The sequence below is a fragment of the Saimiri boliviensis genome, chromosome 4 (assembly GCF_048565385.1).
Source record: "Saimiri boliviensis isolate mSaiBol1 chromosome 4, mSaiBol1.pri, whole genome shotgun sequence".
In the NCBI taxonomy this organism is placed as follows: Eukaryota; Metazoa; Chordata; class Mammalia; order Primates; family Cebidae; genus Saimiri; species Saimiri boliviensis.
Window position 1 is genome coordinate 41,216,645 of NC_133452.1, and position 18,289 is coordinate 41,234,933.

Genomic DNA, 18,289 nt, shown 5'->3' on the forward strand with positions numbered 1-18,289 from the left:
TGCCTGGTCATTAATAGCATACATTTGATTAAAGGAATATGTGGTTTGGTAAATTATGTGAATGTTATATTAAAATGAACTTCACATTGTCTTGATTTACAAAGGTTAAGATGTCTGAGAAACTGATGAGATGTCAATCAACAGACTCTATCGTCTTAGTAATTGTACATAACACATAAAAATTCTGGATCAAAGTTATTATGTTATTCAGCTATGACCATACCTTTTTTTTGGGTGATATTTTACAAAAACGAATAAAGTATGCACCATACAGTCTTACCACAAAAGTAAGGCAGGATGGCATATGGCGAAACCACTTCAAGCTGCTGAAGTAGTTAACTGTGAAATATTTTACTGTCATAATACAGCATTATTTTCCTCTAGATGAATCATTCTTTGCTGTCTTCATGGTCAGTGTAAAGTCCTTTTGTTAAATATGTCTTAACTAGCTACAAGATATTAAAACACACACACACACACACACACACACACACACACACAAAACCTTTCCTCCTCTACCAGACCTAGGTGCAAGGAAGGATACTAAGCCCTGATGCAGTTCTTAGGTGAGAAGTGGAAAGAGGCCGGAAGGTTTCAAAACAAGCAAAGTCGGTGAAGCAGAGTAAATCCAAATACTTGGCAAATGACAAACCAGAAAGGAGACACGCCAGCTGTTCACGCTGGAAAGTTACCGAACGCTTATTTTGGTTCAAGTTTTATTTATTCTGTGAATAAGGGACAAGTTTTCGATGGGGGTGGGGCGTCTTATTCCATATTAAAAGAATAAGGAAGGGGGTTTTCGAGGCGGGCGGGTGTTTCCTCAGGGCGCATCCACACGCTCCTTCCTTTCTACCCGCAACCGCTCGGGGGGACCCCCACCTTGGGGACAAAACCCCCGGACGCCACTCCTCGGACGGCGGGGGGTCCTCGGTCGTCCGGCCGCACGGCTTACCGGACTGTCTGCTCTCAAAGTCTGATTTCTGGAACAGGGCGGCGAGCTGCGCCGGGTCCCCTTTCCCGCTCGCTCCCCGCCGAGAAGCGGCCGGCGGCGGGGCCCAGGCCGTGAACAAAGGCGGCGCGAGGGGCGCGGGGCGCGCGGCCGGGGCTGGCGCGCGTCTCTCCGGCGGGAGGCGGCGGCAGCGCCGCGCCCGAGCCCGCATTCTTCAGAAGCGCCCGGAGCCCGCGGGCGACGTCACCCCCGGCTCCGCCCCCGTCCCTCCCCGAGCAAAGTAACTCTTGACTAACAGGAGCAGCCTCCGCCGAGCATGGAGAGCTGCCGCCGCGGCCGGCCGGCGACGCTGCCGACGCTCTCGCCCCCCAGGTAGTTTGGCGACCGCGAAGAAGGAAAAACCGCGGGCGGGCGGCTGTCCTCTCCCGTCCTCACCCCGCGAGGCTCGGCCCGCGCCTCCGTCGTGGATTCCGCGGCGATCCCTCCGGCGGCTCTTTGCAAAGCTGCTTGAAACTTCTCCCAAACTCGGCATGGATACGGCGGCGGCGCTGCCTGCGTTCGCGGCGCTCTTGCTCTTCTCCCCTTGGCCTCTCCTGGGGTCGGCCCAAGGCCAGTTCTCCGCAGGTGAGTGTCCGGGGGGCGTCCCCGACGAACGCCCGGAGTCCTGGGCTCACGAGGGGTGAGCCGGCTCCCCGCCGGGGCTAGGGACGGGGACGTGGGGGAGCTCTCGCGGTCCGGGGGTGGGGGACACGTGGTAGAGGGAGGGCTGTCCCCAGAGTTCCTACCAGGTGGGACGCGGGGCACCCATTGTTCCTCTCCGAAGCTGGCTCCGGGCGCAGGCAGGCCCGGCCCGGCCGGAGAGTGTGGGGACCTGCTGGCCTCGGCGTCCCGCCCGGCCTGCGCCAGGCTAGTGGGGAAGAGAGAAAAAGTAGTTTCGACTCCGGTGACGGCTGCTCTGTGGCTTGTGGTGCGGCTTGTTGCTGTCTGCCACTTGGGTGTTTAAACAAATTCCCTGGGAAGCCATTGTCAGAAACGTGGAGATCCGAAGGGACTGACCTCGGCGCGCTTTGCCAGGTGCTTTTTGTCCCGGGAATAACCTCCCTTGACTATTGTCTAACTACTTCCCGGTCCCTCCCCGAGTCCGCTTTCTCCTCCCCCAGAGCTCGGTTGCTCCCGGGCTTGCCCTGTGCGCTCGGGCATTGCTTGGAGCTTGTTCCGTGTGTGTGTTGGCGGAGCCCCGTGAGGTGTGTTGAAACGCGGTTCTAAGGACCCACGCCGAGCGGTCCTGGGCATCGAGGTCTGGGCGCCCGGGGCAGGAAACGTGATCCGCGCGTGGGAGCCCGCTCCTACGGCAAAGCCGCCGCCAGGCTGGCCCCGCACTCTCCGGATCCGGCCTGGGGTTGGAAGCGGGCTGTAAATGACTGCCTTCCGCCGGGGAACCCCAAAGGAGGGACGTGGAGCCGTCTTGCAGTAGCTCTGGGGGTTCTCGGTCAAGCCGCTCAGAGAAGTCCGTGAACCCCAGCTCTCCCAGTCCCGCCCTCTGTTCCCCTTCAGTTTTGTTATCCTTGTAGGTTGGTTGCTTCTTTCGTTCTCTCCTCTGGGGGCTCTGAAGTTTCACCAGGTGGACGCTGGGGAGCGGGCTCCCGAGCACTCGTCTACCTCCCGCCAGTCCTGACAACTTTTCTGGCCAACCTATCCAGCTCAGCTCGGCTGGCGAGCGCATCTGCTGCTGGGGTTCGCGGTGCAGATGGAGACGCAGAGGTGGCCACAGGGTGATGGAGAAGACGGGAAAAGCGACAGCCGCGCTCCTGGCTGAAGCCGCAGGATGCGAAGTACTTATTTTGTACCTGACAGTTTCTCACGTTGTTGTGGCTGCCCTGTTTCCTGGAAATAAACTCAAATTGTTTTCGGGAGTAATCGTTTATTTCCCTTCCGTTGCCCTCCTACTTCAGCCCCCTTTAGAACTCAGTAAAGGGAGTTAAACAACAGATTCAGGTGGCATCATGTGTCGTAGATTCAGGCTGAGATTATCAAATGGCAGCATGCAGAGGAAAAGCCCTGTGTATAGGTGATGTATGCAGAGGGTAACAACTCTATGCAAGGAATGATCCGATGGTTTAATTGAATTCTTTCTGGAGTAAGCATTACTGCAGGCATCTCTGACATATAATGCCCGTTAGTATTGAAACCGTGCTTGATGTAACTCATTATATGCAGGCAAGGTGGAGTGAGTATTGATTTCTGCACAGTGTTTGCCACTGCACGGAGAGCCTACGCTTGAAAAGGCTTGTAGTTTGTTAATTGAAAGTTTGAATTCTACCAGTTGCTTGATTAAACTTAGATGTATTCAAGAGTTGCAGCTATTAATGTCTCAACAGCTGATGTATATATTTTCAGCAGTAAAGAAACTTTTCTTTTTCTCTTTTTAAATGATATTTACCCTTTAATTAACAAGTAAATATTACATTTCCTCCAGCTGAATGTGCAGATGAGCTTTTCTGATACCTGGAGTTTAGATATATACAATAAACAGTTGTGTTCTTAGATACCTAAATATTTAACTAAATATGCCTGGCTTTTCTTTAGTGACAAAGGATAACATTTGACATTTGTTATATTTAATTAATATAATGTGCAGTCCTAAAAACTGTAGTAATCACAGGATTGTATCTCAAGATTTTGCCCTTTAGGAATATATGCCCAGAAGTGAGTGTCTTTTATTCTTGGAGTTTAAAGTCAGATTGTAGATTTGCCTTTCTCCACAAATTATAAGTCTGTTTTGTAAATACTTCCTTTTTCTGGCTATAATAAATCATTTGATATTTTATTGTCATAAAATTCTATGGCACTCAGATTTGTTGCAGACAGATTTAGAGATGTATTGGAGATTGGAGGTGTGTTCTTTATTGCTGGTTTTTCTTATATTTTACTTTAAATAGTGAACTTTTATTCTTTTTAAAACATTAAATAAGCGCACTTTAAAAGTCCAAGACAAATTCATGTTGAGAATTTAAAAGTACTTTGTTAAATATGTCTCTCAAATCATACCCATTAAGATCAGTTTACTTTCCAATACTATTATGTGGTTCCTAATGTAATAAGCTTCAAAAGCAGATTTTGAAAGGCAGAGCATTGTTGGGACTTCGATATGTCATATACATATCAGTCTGCTTTGTTTAAACCAAAAATGTAAGAGTGTTTTTATTATCGTGACTTTTTTCTTAGCTTTTGCAGTTAAAGTGTAAAACTTCTGCATGGTGAGCCTCTTTAAAACCAGAACTTTCTATAAATCTCAACTCATATATTCTTTCAGTTTAATCTCTCACTTAAAATGACAGCCATGTCATATCTGGGAAAACCAAAGCATAGACGAATACAGAGGTATTAAGGTTTATTCACTGGGTTGTATAGCTATGATCTCTTGATATCATAATGTAAGAAAGTTGTCTGTAGAAGGACTTAGATGACTGAAGAAACCAGATACAGGTAAGGTGACTTGGAAACTCAGCTTTCTCATCTGTAAAATGGGGATAATAATACCTATCTTGATCTTTCCACATGGTTTTTATGATTAAATGAAGTAATTTATGGGAACTAGCACTGTAAATTGTAAAGCATTGGGCAGCTATTTGGAGTGTAATCATCATTAAGTGCCTTAGTTTCAGCTTTTTACTGCTCCCAAATTCTCTCTCCAGTAAGTACAGGCTGTTCAGGATTTGCGTGCATGCATGTGTGTGTGTGTGTGTGTGTGTGTGTGTGTGTGTGTGTGTATATGTATGTTTTCACTGAGCCAGTCATTCATTTTAATTATTGTTAAACATAAACATACTAGATTGGCCAGACCATAATTTTGTCAGCACAATGATAGATTATCCTTCCATTTTTTAAACTTACTTCATATAAATCCTTACTTGAGTTAAACCTGTGGAAGAGTCACTATTAACATTCCTAGTATTCTAATTACAGAAAAAATATTTTTAGTCAGTTTCGTTAGCTGTTTGTATAACTGTTGGTTCAGCCTTTTCAACTCTCTGTTGAGAATAATACGTAGCTCTTTAGATGCAGTCTTATCATTGACCTAGAGAGGGACTATTGTCTCTCTTGTGTGGTAGGAGCCTGGAAATAGAGCTCGAAATCCTGCTTTGTCTATAGTTCCTTACATGTCACCCTGCTGATGTGCACTCACTTGATTCTTAGGACCCTGGAACTCATCTAAGCAGCACCCCTTTCCTGGTGTCTGACTCCTTGTTGTCTGTTTATGTGAAATTAATTTCTCTTATATTCATTACCTACTAGGAAGCTTGCTTTAAGGTTTGCCTGTTACTTTTCTTGGTTTTGATTGGCTAAATATCCCTCAGTCCCTCAATTCATTAAAACTTCACATTCTAATCACTAGCCATCATATGTAGCTGGACATTTCCAGGACTGATTTTTCTCTCTCCAGTCCCCTTGTATCTGACTCTTGATTTTCCTAAGTCGTGAGATGTAGTTTTGTGTCTGGCCTACCCAGACGGGAAGAGGCGAGTCTGGTTGCTGTTTGGACATTGGCATGTGAGCTGCTGACAGCTCTTCTCTGTGTTCATAAATGTGAATTTGAAAAATGAATCAACCCCTCTGCCACTCTGTCCCTCTCCAACACTGCCTCCTACTCTTCTCTGGCAAAAACAGAGCCCCCACATACATATACACAAGATCGCAGCCCTTTTGTTTTTGCCAAATATATTTTAGTGCTGTACATGTCCTTAAAAACTGAAAATATGACTCATGCACTAACTAAAGCTAATGCCAACATTCCCACCAAATCTCATATTTCTAGCAATGATGGTTTGTTACAGGTTTTTCTGGGCTTTAAGGGAATATTTAATTCATGTGGTATGATTCCATATAGAAAAAGTGTATTGGCTACTAATATTTTTAAATCACCGTGTACCAGGTCTACTCAAATTGGTATTAAAGACAGTGTAAATCATGCTAAATAAGGTTCTATGCTGCTCCCATTTCCCCTACTTGTTCTTCATGGAGGGCAGGAAGAGAGATGCAGGAAGATTGAGAGCAGGAAGCATCAAGAGAGTTTACAGATTGTTCTTAAAGACAAAACAAAGAACACAGGGATTCTCTGTGTGTATACGTGTGTGTGTGTGTGTGTGTGTGTGTGTGTGTGTGTATGTGTCTTTGATCTTTTACTTAATTTTCAGAGGAGGAAAAAAGTCCTATTTTTGACTTGTTTATTGGAATCAGCCTTTGCCTTTGCCCAAACACATATATTTCTTATTCTGTCAATGTAAAAATTTCCCTCTGTGTATTTCTCTCAGTCTTTATGCTTTGATCGTATGTATCTGGTCTGTGTTCCTTTATCAAATGGTGTTTCTTTTTGCCTAAAAAGGTTATAATTGCTTTTGAACATGACTTGTTTTTTTAATCAAAACTCATGCTGTTTGTCATAGTACTGAATAAAAAAAATACAAGACACCAATTCATGATAGGTCTTAAAACAGTATTTGATAACAAAGTCAGTGAATAATACATTAATCAGGCTAATTTTTATTTCAATTGAAGCAAAAAGCAAACTAGCATATCCACAAACTAATCTTTTAATGTCACAGAATGTTTATTTGTTGTGCCTATGTGTCTCTGAAAGTCTTTACGTTCCCTTCTGTAAATGAGGGTAGACAATTTCAGAACCACATTGCTTGATATTTTGAGGTAAGTGGTATAAGTTACATGCAACTCTGCTTTGGAAAACTTAAAAAAATGTTATGTTTTAATGTTTGATATCAGTGTGAACTCTGAATAGTTTATAAACTTCACACTCTACGTTAGTGCAAATGTATTTTGTGAAAATATTTCTACAGAAACATAGTTTCACATAAAAGGTTTTTAAAGTTTTATGAAGATTCCGTTGTAGGAGGGTTTTTTTTTTTTTTTTTTTTTTTGTATTCTTGTGGGAATTCTTTTGATCTGTATTTAATATTTTAGTAATGAAAACTAAGTGTGTGCAATTTTAAAACTGCCTTTTGTGAGGTTATTTTAGATTGTTAAGGTTCTGGGAAAACACTGGGCCTGGAATCTAAGGATCACATTGATCCTCGCATGGACCATTGCCGTTTCCCCACTTAACTCTGGTTGAATTTTTTGGCATTCTCCTTTGTGTGTTGATAATCCATGAAAATTACAAGTGGATTATTTTGTCACTTAGAGTTGTTTTAGGATCAAATTAAGTTGTCCTAAATGGAATAATCTGTGTTTCCACTTGATATGATCAGTGAGCTCTGATAATGAACATGATGAACAGGACAATGCTGGCTGAATCCTCCAACACGTGTCATTCTAGGAATTGTTTTAATAAGGGAATTCAGAAATAAGGCCAAATAAAATAGTGTGTAGTGGAGTTATTGTTTGTGTTTATTTCGTTGGGAAAGGTGAAAGATGTAAGTATGCAGTCCTTTGTATGAAAACACACACACACACACACGCATACACACACACACACATTTTAACAATACTAGGACTTAGTTGTAGGAAGGTTTAGGTTAGAAAGAAGGTAAGGGCATCTAGAGATGGTATCAAAACTTGATACTTACATTTTTGGAAATTGTAGTGAAAACTTTATTTCATAGATGGAGAAACAGGTGGAAAATAAGCTGTATATAGTCTATACTATACTGTATACTATACCACACTGTTACACTTTTAAGGATAAATTAATAAATCTTTCTCCAGATTGGTGTCTATTTATATAAACCCTTCCCAGTGCAGCTTGTTCTTTAACCAGCTGCTCATGGACTGATTCTCGAAGGCAGCAACTGACCAGCCACAGAAATTCCCCTAATCCTTGTTGGACAGTGGAGGTGACCTAGCAGCTGCTTAAGTGGCAGACTGGCAACAGTTCCTTGATGTGATTTTTCTTAGGTCATTCAGTGAATTCAAGAGTAGAGAGGAAGGCTTGCTGGGTCCTCACTAGAAAGTGAGGTCAACCACCCAGGGACTGATGCCTGATTGCTTCGTGGTCATTGGATGCTTCACTGCGAGATGTCCTGGGATTTTGTGGTTTATGGGCCAATATAATTAGCATCATCTGTAAACTTGTAATGATCTGTGATCATCTATCACAGCCACCCCAGATCTATTGAATCAGAATCTGCATTTTGATGAAACCCCCAGGTGATTTGATGGAATATTTAATTCTGAGAAACACTGCTCTAGGACAAAGAAAGCTCAGCTTAAAAAGACTGTCACATGCACTTTACTATAGAATTTCAAGAGTATTGCAAAAAGATTAATTATAACATGAAACTTGGGGATTTTTACCATAGCTGGTCTTGAGCTCCTGAGTTGAAGCAATGTTCCTGTTTCAGTCTTACAAAGTACTGGAATTACAGGTGTGAGCCACCATGCCCAGCCCTGAATTTATATTTCTGATCAATATTCGCTTGATTATCATTTAACATTTAAGACACATCAAGACAACAGTACTATACAAGTTATTTAAAAGAATACTCAATTTTGAAAAAAAATATTTTTGTGACTAATGACAAGACCTAATAGTTTGGGTTATGAATATTTTATATAAGAATATTTAAAGATAAACATATTCTTTAAGGAAACAAGCATGCTATATGCAAATCATTTTTAGCATAATATTATGTTGAAACAGGAAATACTATTCCCTCTGATATTACTAGTAGCAGTCTCTTGCTTTATAATTCTTTTTCATCTAAGTGTAATTTAAGACCTTTGTAATAAGGAGCTCGTTTATAGGACAGTCCAATTTAATGAATGAGAGTTGGTAGGTAGAATGCATTAAATATAACTGGTGTTCTTTTTAGTATTTTTTGTGCTCATTTTTAAGCAGAGATTCTTGTCAGTTTTCTCAAGAGAAAAATTATGATGTAATAGACAGTGTATACTATTCATGTCAAAACACAATTTTACTTGCATTTTATAGCTTGCTTTAGCATTCTTTTAGAAAATGAATTTTCCCAGAAGACCTAATTGCCTTCTTATTAATGAACCTGTGTTTTTTGTTATCCATTTCCTATTCTAAATGTGTCTACTTGTGCTAGCTGTTTGAACAGTAATGTCTCTGATTAAATCACAACTGCTATATTTGTTTTTGCCATTCACTAGTGATTCAGAAAATACTGGCATAATGACATGGTTATGGCAGAGACTAATAAAAAACAAGTAAAAATTAATGTTAACCCATTACAGTTGGCTGTATCGGAAGCTGGAGTTTGGGATAATAGCAACATTTTCTACATTTTTGATACTGTAAATAAAGGTCTGCCTAACCTATATTGTCTTAAATATAAAACATATAATTTATTGAATTAATAAATTATAAGTCAGTATGATTTCCATATTTACTTAATTTAGAAACTGATGTTTAAAGAAAGAGGTTTAATAGGAGCCTGATCACTGTTAGAGAAGTAGTGGAGAGACTCTGAGAGGGTACTTTCATATATCTTCAAGAACTTTACAGTTACTTTTACTGGTTTTACTTGAAATTCTAGAACTTCTCTTTTTTACTAGTCCTGCTTATATTTTTATGAGCAATAATTAGGTTCATTTATTCTCTTACATGTTGGAGAAGAGAGCTTTTCCCAAAGCAATTGCAAAAACAGTAATTTTTATGAGCTGCCATTTACTAAGAGCCCATGACCTGCCAGGCCCTGTAATCAGTGTTTTACATGATTTTAAATCCTCACAATATCCTTTAAGATGAGGATTCATCTCCACTTTATAAACTAAGGCCTCTAGGGGTTAAGTAATAACGTCCCAAGTGGCTATATGAATCACTGGTAGAGTCAAGATTCGTTAATGAATGTACACAAATGTTTAGAGAGTAGACATTTTTTTTGGTTGCATCTTGACAGAAAGTGTAACCCAGCCTGGTTGCAACAAAAGGTGAATTTATTTGTCTCTCCTAACTGCAATTCAGATGGAGCTTGATTCAGAAGTTGACATAATTCCACTGAGACATGATGTTTCTCTGCCTGCTCAATTTACCTCTAGCGTATTCTAGGAGCTTTTCAGGCTCCATATAGAGGTATGATGGCTATGGCAGCCTCCACCCAACAAGATCCCAGGTTCAAGTCCCTTAAGGAAATGTGAATTATCTGTTGGTTGCACCTGATAAGGCTCTAAGGTTTACAGTGATTGAATCCAGTAGTAGATTATGTATCCAACCATTGAATCAAAGACTCTGACTGAGGGGAAGTTAGTGTGCTGAATGACTTAGCACAGGGTTTATAATCTTTCTGATGGGGAAGAAAGAAGATGGGAGATGGTGGGGAGGAGAGAGTGGGATCAGATAGTTCTCTGTTGTGGACCACTAAGTGATCTCTTAACTGGCAAAGGGCAGAAGAGAAAGAGAGGAAAGAGGCAATTTGTTTCTGGCAGGCTTGTATACATTTACAGATCACCTGTTCATAATTTGGGAGTATTTATTGGCTTTCCTTTTAAGGACTGCTTTAAAGCATGAATTTATCTTATTTCCATTATTTTATTTTCCTTGCCTCAGTATTGAATTTGTCTGACATTAAAATGTCATAGAATTTGGTGTTATAAAAGGCCTTAGAAATTAATGACCCCTTCATTTGACATAACTTGCTCAAAGTCACACAGGTAGAAAGAACTTGAGGTCAAATTAAAGATTTTAATGTGTAGGTCAGTGTTCTTAATATATATATATATATACACACATATATATATATATATATATATATATACACACATATATATAACAGATATCATTGTCCTTAAGAGTAATCTATATTGATAATTATTATTTAAGATTAAAAATATTTTGGTTTTATTCCAAATTTCTGGAACAATGTTTCCAAATATAAACCTGATTTAACTATTGTATTTGATTAGAATAGTAATCTGAATATAAGTTCATAATATGTCCATGAATGTAAGAGACCGTCTTAGATAACTGCTTGGTTTTCAGATATCATGACAGAATTTATACATGTATGCATGTATAGGTATTTGCATGTATGCATTTATTTTTAATATAAAATGTAAGGTAAGCTATGGTAAATGATATTGACACAGACAAATAAAACTTACTAACTCTACTATTTTTGAAAACCACAAGAGATGATGATGATTTTATTTATAGTTTTGATTCTCTAACCTCTGCTTCATAACTTTATTATATATCTCTGAGCAACATGGGATATTAGGACGAGTTGCTATAAGAAATATCTTGGGGTATTGAATAATGAATAAAATGTAGAGAAGTAGCAGCTGTTTGCCTAGCTACCTCCTCTCCTAATGAGAGATTTACCCAGGCTGTCTTAATCACGTTAGTGCTAGTGGATTTGACTGGTGACCATGGCTGTGCAAGTTGAGGCCAGATAAAAGTCCCCAGGCACTTTTACGGTCCATCATAGCCCTTCTATGGCCACAGCAGGTGGCCTGGCACATAGGGGTGAAGACAGTGGTTGAGGAGGAAGGTTTACTGACTTCGTCACACTTCCCTCTGTCACTGGAGGCTTGTTTTCATATACTTTTGTCTGTTATCACAAATAACTTATTATAGTATCATTTCGTCCCTGCTTATTGCCTGCTATTGGCATGACTCTTTCCCTTTCTTATTTATATTTTATGTGATGGCTGTCAGTCCTAAATGATGAAGTTTGTAATAATTTGCACTAACCACATGGTCAGTTGGAGCAGATTGCTATCTGGTGTTGACTCATTATGCCCCCTTATCTAAACCAACACTTAAATGCTCAGTAAATAAATGCATGAGGTGAAGGGGCTGGCAGCAACCTACTTCAGAGCTAAAGCCTTTGGAGATCTATGCAGGAGGCTGTTTAATGAACAGAGCATTGGCCTTGCTACAGGAGGTCTTGTGTTCCAGTCTTAAGCTCTGCGGCTGTCTGAGATTTACGAGCAGTCCCCTCATTTCTTTATAATCAAAATGGGAATATGACAATGAAGAATGACTTTAAAGTCTTGTCTAGTCTACTGAACCAGACACTTTTAAGGTGAAAATGAATAATATATATGAAAGTAATTTTATATTTGTAAACCACCATAAAAATGTAAATTTTGTCAGGAATAGAAACTTTAACGATAAGGAAGGTATTGCTGAAGGCACAAAAAGCTTATATGCTGAAGAATGGAAATGAAAACAATAAATGCTTCAAATAGTTGCATGTTTAAGGCAGGAGAATTGCTCGAACCCAGGAGGCGGAGGTTACAGTGAATCAAGATTGAGTGCCACTGCACTCCAGCCTGGGCAACAAGAGCGAAACTCCGTCTCAAAAAGAAAGAAAGAAAAAGGAAAAAATGTTGGGGAAAATGGTGTATTTGACACAGACAAATAAAACTTACTAACTATACTATTTTTGAAAACCTCAAGAGATGATGGTGATTTTATTTATAATTTTGATCCTCTCACCTCTGCTCCCTAACTTTATTATGAAGCTCTGAGCAACATGGGATATTAGCAAGAGTTGCTGTAAGAAATATCCTGGGGTATTGAATAATGAATAAAATGTGGAGAAGTGGTAGCTGTTTGCCTAGCTACCTCCTCTCCTAATGAGAGATTTACCCAGGCTGTCTTAATCTCATGTTAGTGCTAGTGGATTTGATGTTGGAGAGGTGGTATAATAAAGAGTGAGCAGGGTTCTTGTGAATAATGGGTGATTCTGCCATCATGTATTATACAGTGCAGTCCCCCCAATTTTTTTATGTGTATATATTTTCTATGTATGTATAAATAAACTTTAACACTACCAAATAGTTCAATAGCCCTCCCATATCTGTGGGGGATACATTCCAAGGTACTCTGTAGATGTCTGAAACTCATATAGAACCGACGCTTATATACACTATACCATGTTGTTTCAATCTGATAATGGAAATGGCTACCGAGTGACTAACAGGCAAGTGGACTGTACAGTATGGACACAATAGACAAAGGGATGATTCATGTCCTGGGTAGGACAGAGTGAGACAGCATGAGATTCCATCACGCTACTCACAACGGTGTGTAATTTTAAAATAAACGGTGTGTTTATTTCTAAAATTTTCTCTCTCTCTCTCTCTTTTTTTTTTTTTTTTTGAGATGGAGTTTCGCTCTTGTTGCCCAGGCTGGAGTGCAGTGGCGTGATCTTGGCTCACTGTAACCTCTGCCTCCCGGGTTTGAGCGATTCTCCTGCCTTGGCCTCCCAAGAAGCTGGGATTACAGGCACCTGCCTCCACCATGCCTGGCTAATTTTTGTGTTAGTAGAGATGGAGTTTTGCCATGTTTGCCAGGCTGGTCTTGAACTCCTCACCTCAAGTGCTGTCTTGGTCTCCCAAAGTGCTGGAATTACAGGTGTAAGCCGCAGCACCCTCACTGAAAATTTTCACTTAATAGTTTTGGATCACAGTTGACCAAGGGCAACTGAAACCACAGAAAGTGAAACTGGGTAAGGGGGTCCTACTGTATTTGTATTTCCTCCAGATATTCAATATAGATTATGTGATTATAAAATAAGTTATTAAAGAAATGTAAGCATGTTTTAAGTACTTATATATCACACATATAGAAAGTTGTGTGTGTACTTTTTTCCTTTTAAAATTTTTCATGAAGGGCTAGAACACGCTCTTGTCATATGAGCTGTTCTGCCTCGTTTTTGAGAGCATGATTCTGATGAGGTTTATATCCCTTCATTTATTCTTTCAGTCTGTGTATCTTTGAGCACCTTACTGTGTGTCCATTGCGTGCCAGGTGCTGGGTATGCTGGCAAGTAAGCCAGACCTTGTCCCAGTGCCTGGGAAGTATTTATAATGTTAATGACTTTTAAAACATGGTAATCTTTGCATAGCTGTCCACATCTAGCGAATCACAAGTGAAGCTTGGGATTTTTTTGTAGCTGACCATATATTTTGTAACTGACCATACTGCTGAGATGTGGCAAGTCTCAAAGCTCTGTCTGTCTCACAGTTTGGTGATTCACTTCAGAACTTGCTTAGGATAATTCCAGTCCATCAGTAGTCTTTCCATATTCTTGAAACTACCCAAGCAAGTAAAAGGCTACCAAAAAAGAATTACAAAAACATTGCCACAATAATACTAAAATTCCACCAAGTGGAATTTCCCAAAAGTTGAGTAATCTGAAATATAAACAAAGTCAGGCAGAGGAGAGAGCACATTTGTTTTCTGGAGGTTCACTGTCACTAACTCTCCCTTCTGGAAGCAGGATCAGGAAGATTGGTGGACAGCCTCTTAGGCTACAGTGTATGTCAATGTGCATTTACAACCCAAACATTCATGTGCAGAATCATTGGTTGGTTGGCTGTGGAATCATATTTGCTCTGACCTTCAGCTGTTTATGAACTGCCCCTGTTGCCTGGACTTTGATAAGCCCTCTCTCTGCTGTTGCTTCTGTAGCGCATTGTCCTGTGTAGTGGGCAACCACAAGAGAGTCCTAGAAACCAGGAATGAGGGTGGGCTGTGACCTTCACCTAATTGCCCTGGCACCTGCATCACATAAGGCACTTTCTGTTCATTTGTTATGAAGGGGACGACAGTAGTTATTTCAGTACACTCACTGTCTTGCAAGGAAATGGGGATTTTGAACTTCTGTCCTAAAGGAGGTCCACATGGCCTCTAGTATGTAAATTAAGAAGAGAAAAGCAATTTTGGAGAAGTGTAAATTTTTTCTAAGCCAAATTAAAATTGCCAAATTACATATACCCAAGTTCAAAAATAGAAATTTAAAAAACTATTTTGTGTTAGTTGAGTCAGTAATATTTTGTGCACATTTTATGTTTAAGTAAGAGAATACTTATCAAATACTGATCTCCACACATAATATGTAGCATAGTGTTTAAGAGTGTGGACATTGGAACTTGACTCCTTGCGTGAGAATATACATTTCCCCATTTTCTTATTGCATGATCTGAACACTTTCCTTTAGTTTCCATGTCTTCAAAATGGGAAAGTACCTATTCCAGATATAAGTTTTGAGGAATATTGAGTTACAGTGCTTAAATGAGTACCTAACACAAATAAAATTTGTTCATTTTAGTTCATTTAGTTTTAGTTCGTTTAGTTGTTATTGTTAGTGAAATTGCCAATGTTTGTAGAATATCTAATTTCATGCTGTTTTCTTTTAAAATTTCTGACTACGTTCACTGTTTTTTACCTTAAAATAAAACCACCAAGGAATAGATAATAGGATGCTCGAAGTAAATCAACTCAGTATGCTGATGAACAAAAACCACAAGCATCACTTTGTAGAATATAATCCAGTGTTTATGAAAACAAGAGGCAAATTTATTCTTTTTTACGTTAGAGGTTATGATAACCTTTTTTTTGAGACAGAGTTTGCTGTTATCAAGGCTAGAGTGCAGTGGTGTGAACATAGCTCCCTGCAGCCTCAACCTCCTGGGCTCATGCAATCCTCCTGCCTGAGCCCTAAGAGTAGCTGGGACCACAGGTGTGTGGCACCATACCTGGCTAATTAAAAAAAAAAAAAATTTTATTTTGTAGTGATTAGGATCTCACCGTGTATAAAAACCTACCCAACATCTTTGGAAAATGCATTTAAAATTCTCTAGGCAGGTTGGGGGAGGTGGGAAGTTTTGGCATAGAAGGAATTGCTTATCTTTTAGAACAGTTTAATCTCAGGTGATAAAATATGAAAACTCTAAATTGGGAATATGGTTAAAGTAAGAATTGACCAGAAAGTGGAGGAATGAAATCTCTGCCACTCGGAGCCATGCCCATCCCAGTAAGTATTATGTCCTATCTGGGAGCAGCACTCAGATTTACAAATGAGAATTAGAATGAATCAACAAGATAAGAGAGGTCTCTTTAATGCCTAAGAATGTTGGTATGTTGTTTCCTCAAAGACTGTAGAATGAGAAAGATATCACTCTAGCTTCTGTTTGCATTTGACACATATGCTAAACAAATGCACTGGCTTTTAGAACATGTGTTTATGAATTCTATATAACATTTTTTCTTTCTCTTTTTGAAGGTTGCCTAGTTATTTAATTTTTCTTAGTTCACAAAGCAATGAAGTAGTTTCCAATCTTTTTGAACCCCAAGACTTTTTCAAGCTGCTGTCCTCTGGGTAAAGCCACTTAGTCCTGGCACATGGTGGAAAGGTCTGGTTAAAGTTTTGACAATTACTAGCTCATTTGCAGAATTGCTCTTTGGCCTATCAACACAGAGGAAAGCCTTTCTAAACTTCGAGAAGGATTTTATATTTGACTCAAGCTTTATATTTCTTTTATTTTTCTACCTTTTTAAACAATATCTTTTCTAGCTTTAATTGACACCAACTTCTCTTTTCCTTGTGTTACACTTGTAAAAATATTTGCACTTCAGATATTAGAAATCCCTGTTAACTTTCTTACCAGAGAAGCTCTTTACACTGCAGGCTTGAATCTCACTGAGAATAATGTCTTTACAATATTTGTGACTTTGTGTTCTGAGTGCTCCTACTAGCCTAGGTCTTCTTTGTGATTGTGTTGGCACCCACTGTATTCACAAACTCATTTCCATTTAAAGAGTAAATTACTTAAATTGTTATCATTTGGGTATACTGTTTGACAGATTCAGTCTTAATAAAAAGGAGCATTAACAAAACTTCAAACTTCTGTGGCATATCTAAATTGAAATATGTAACAGCTCTAAAAGTAGGGATGTATATAGTTGCGTGTCCTGGACTCAGAATCATGACTCACTTATTTGGAAAGTGGACTGCTACATATGTTTGTCAAAATATACGTAAAAGATACTGAATCAGAAAATGATTAACTGAGAATAGGAGATCTATATAATGAAAACATTAGATAGCAATGTACTTAAATATAATTAATGTACACGGGAAACTATAACTTCTAACCAGTGTGATTCAGGCTCTGGCTTTCAATCTACTTGGGCTGGGGTATTGGACAAACGCACAACCAGGATAGGTGAGAGCAGATATCTTCAGAAGAACCCAGGTGTTCTGATTGCTTACTCCTCAGGCAGTTTCAGATTTTGCAGGGTACATTGAGCCCTTTCCTGGCTAATTCTTTTCAGGAATACAGATGCCAGGTGAAGTCTTCGAATTGCTTTGAGGGCTGTTGTTTTTACCTTTAATTTAGGTTCAGGAGTCTGCAGGGCAATCCTTTGAATTTCTCAGTTACGTACTGTTCCCTAAAGTATCCACTTGAGATCTTTCCTGGACTCTCTCCATAGTTTGTTCACAATTTGGCACACTATTGGCTGAAAGTACTCTATTCTTGCTCCTTGCTCATTGACAATTATACTACAGACTTCTTCCAGTTGCTAACACATTTTAGAAAAGCATATAATTTTGTTAAGAGTGTTTCCTGTTGCTTTCAAATGTTGTCAAGTAAAGGGTAGGGGAGAGAGAAGGGGAGGATGTCAGATCAGCATTTACCTTTTCAGAGGCTAATGCTTTGAAAGAATAAGAGGTGTCCTTTTAGGTCCAGACTCTTATTGTTTTTGTCATCTGTTCTATTGGTATTACAGTTACATCAAGTGTTGGCTGTTATGTGAGCAGTGTACATTTTTGCATTTATGACAGAATGTCAAATCTATTATCTTTCAAAGCTTGTTAAAGCAGGTGATATCCGTCTACGTTACTAATATGGTCTTCTTGGCAACACCTTATTGGGGCAAGAACCGTGGATTTGTGCATTTATGGGATTGATTACTATCCTAATAAAGTTAGGCTGATAGGCAAAATAGCAAGACCCTATCTCTACATACACACAAAAAAATAATAACCAGGCGTAGTGGTGCATGCTTGTAGTCCCAGCTATTTTGGAGGCGGAGGCTGAGGCTGGAGGATTGTTTGAGCTCAGTAGTTAAAGGCTGCAGTGAGTGATGATTGGGCACTGCACTCTAGCTTGGACAACAGAGCAAGACCTTGTCTCTAAAACAAAATACATAAAGTTAGTCTGCTGAGCTAGTGGCCTCTTTGTTCAGCAAAATATGTAGTGGTCTCTTTGTTCAACAAAATATGTATGGCAGAGTTTTTCTGATTTCTTTCATGTTAGTTTGGTAAAGTTAATCAAATAGTAAATGCATGTTCATTCTGTGCCAGGCTGTGTGTATAGCATAGAGGGCAAAATGATTTAGTCGACTAAGTCCCTGCACTTAATGACCTCACAGACTATTTAGAAGATCTAGATAAGTCAGATATAATTAAGAGTAGGAGCTACAGTAAAAAGTACCATCAGGACAAGGAGAAAGTGTAGTCACTTACTCCTGGGTGATAGTTGAGCTTCTTGGATCAGAGGGCCATCAATTGGCAAAATCCTTATGAATGGGCAAAAAATGCACTTGGGAAAATAAGGAAGTAATAG

At 39.7% G+C, this 18,289-nt stretch overlaps 1 protein-coding gene across 9 annotated transcripts in view; it reads left to right on the plus strand.

Annotated features, from left to right (window-relative positions):
* The first annotated feature begins 1,202 nt into the window (after positions 1–1,202).
* Positions 1,203–18,289, plus strand: part of PTPRK (protein tyrosine phosphatase receptor type K) — a 578,471-nt gene continuing 561,384 nt past the window's right edge. For 6 of the 9 annotated variants that reach the window (XM_074397496.1, XM_074397495.1, XM_074397497.1 and 3 more), the window contains exon 1: positions 1,203–1,573. In XM_074397496.1, the coding sequence (XP_074253597.1) occupies positions 1,480–1,573 (94 nt within the window). In that variant the 5' untranslated portion in view covers positions 1,203–1,479. The remainder of the gene's footprint in view (positions 1,574–18,289) is intronic. The other 3 variants (XM_003932407.4, XM_010342982.3, XM_003932406.4) reach the window with 1 other exon arrangement.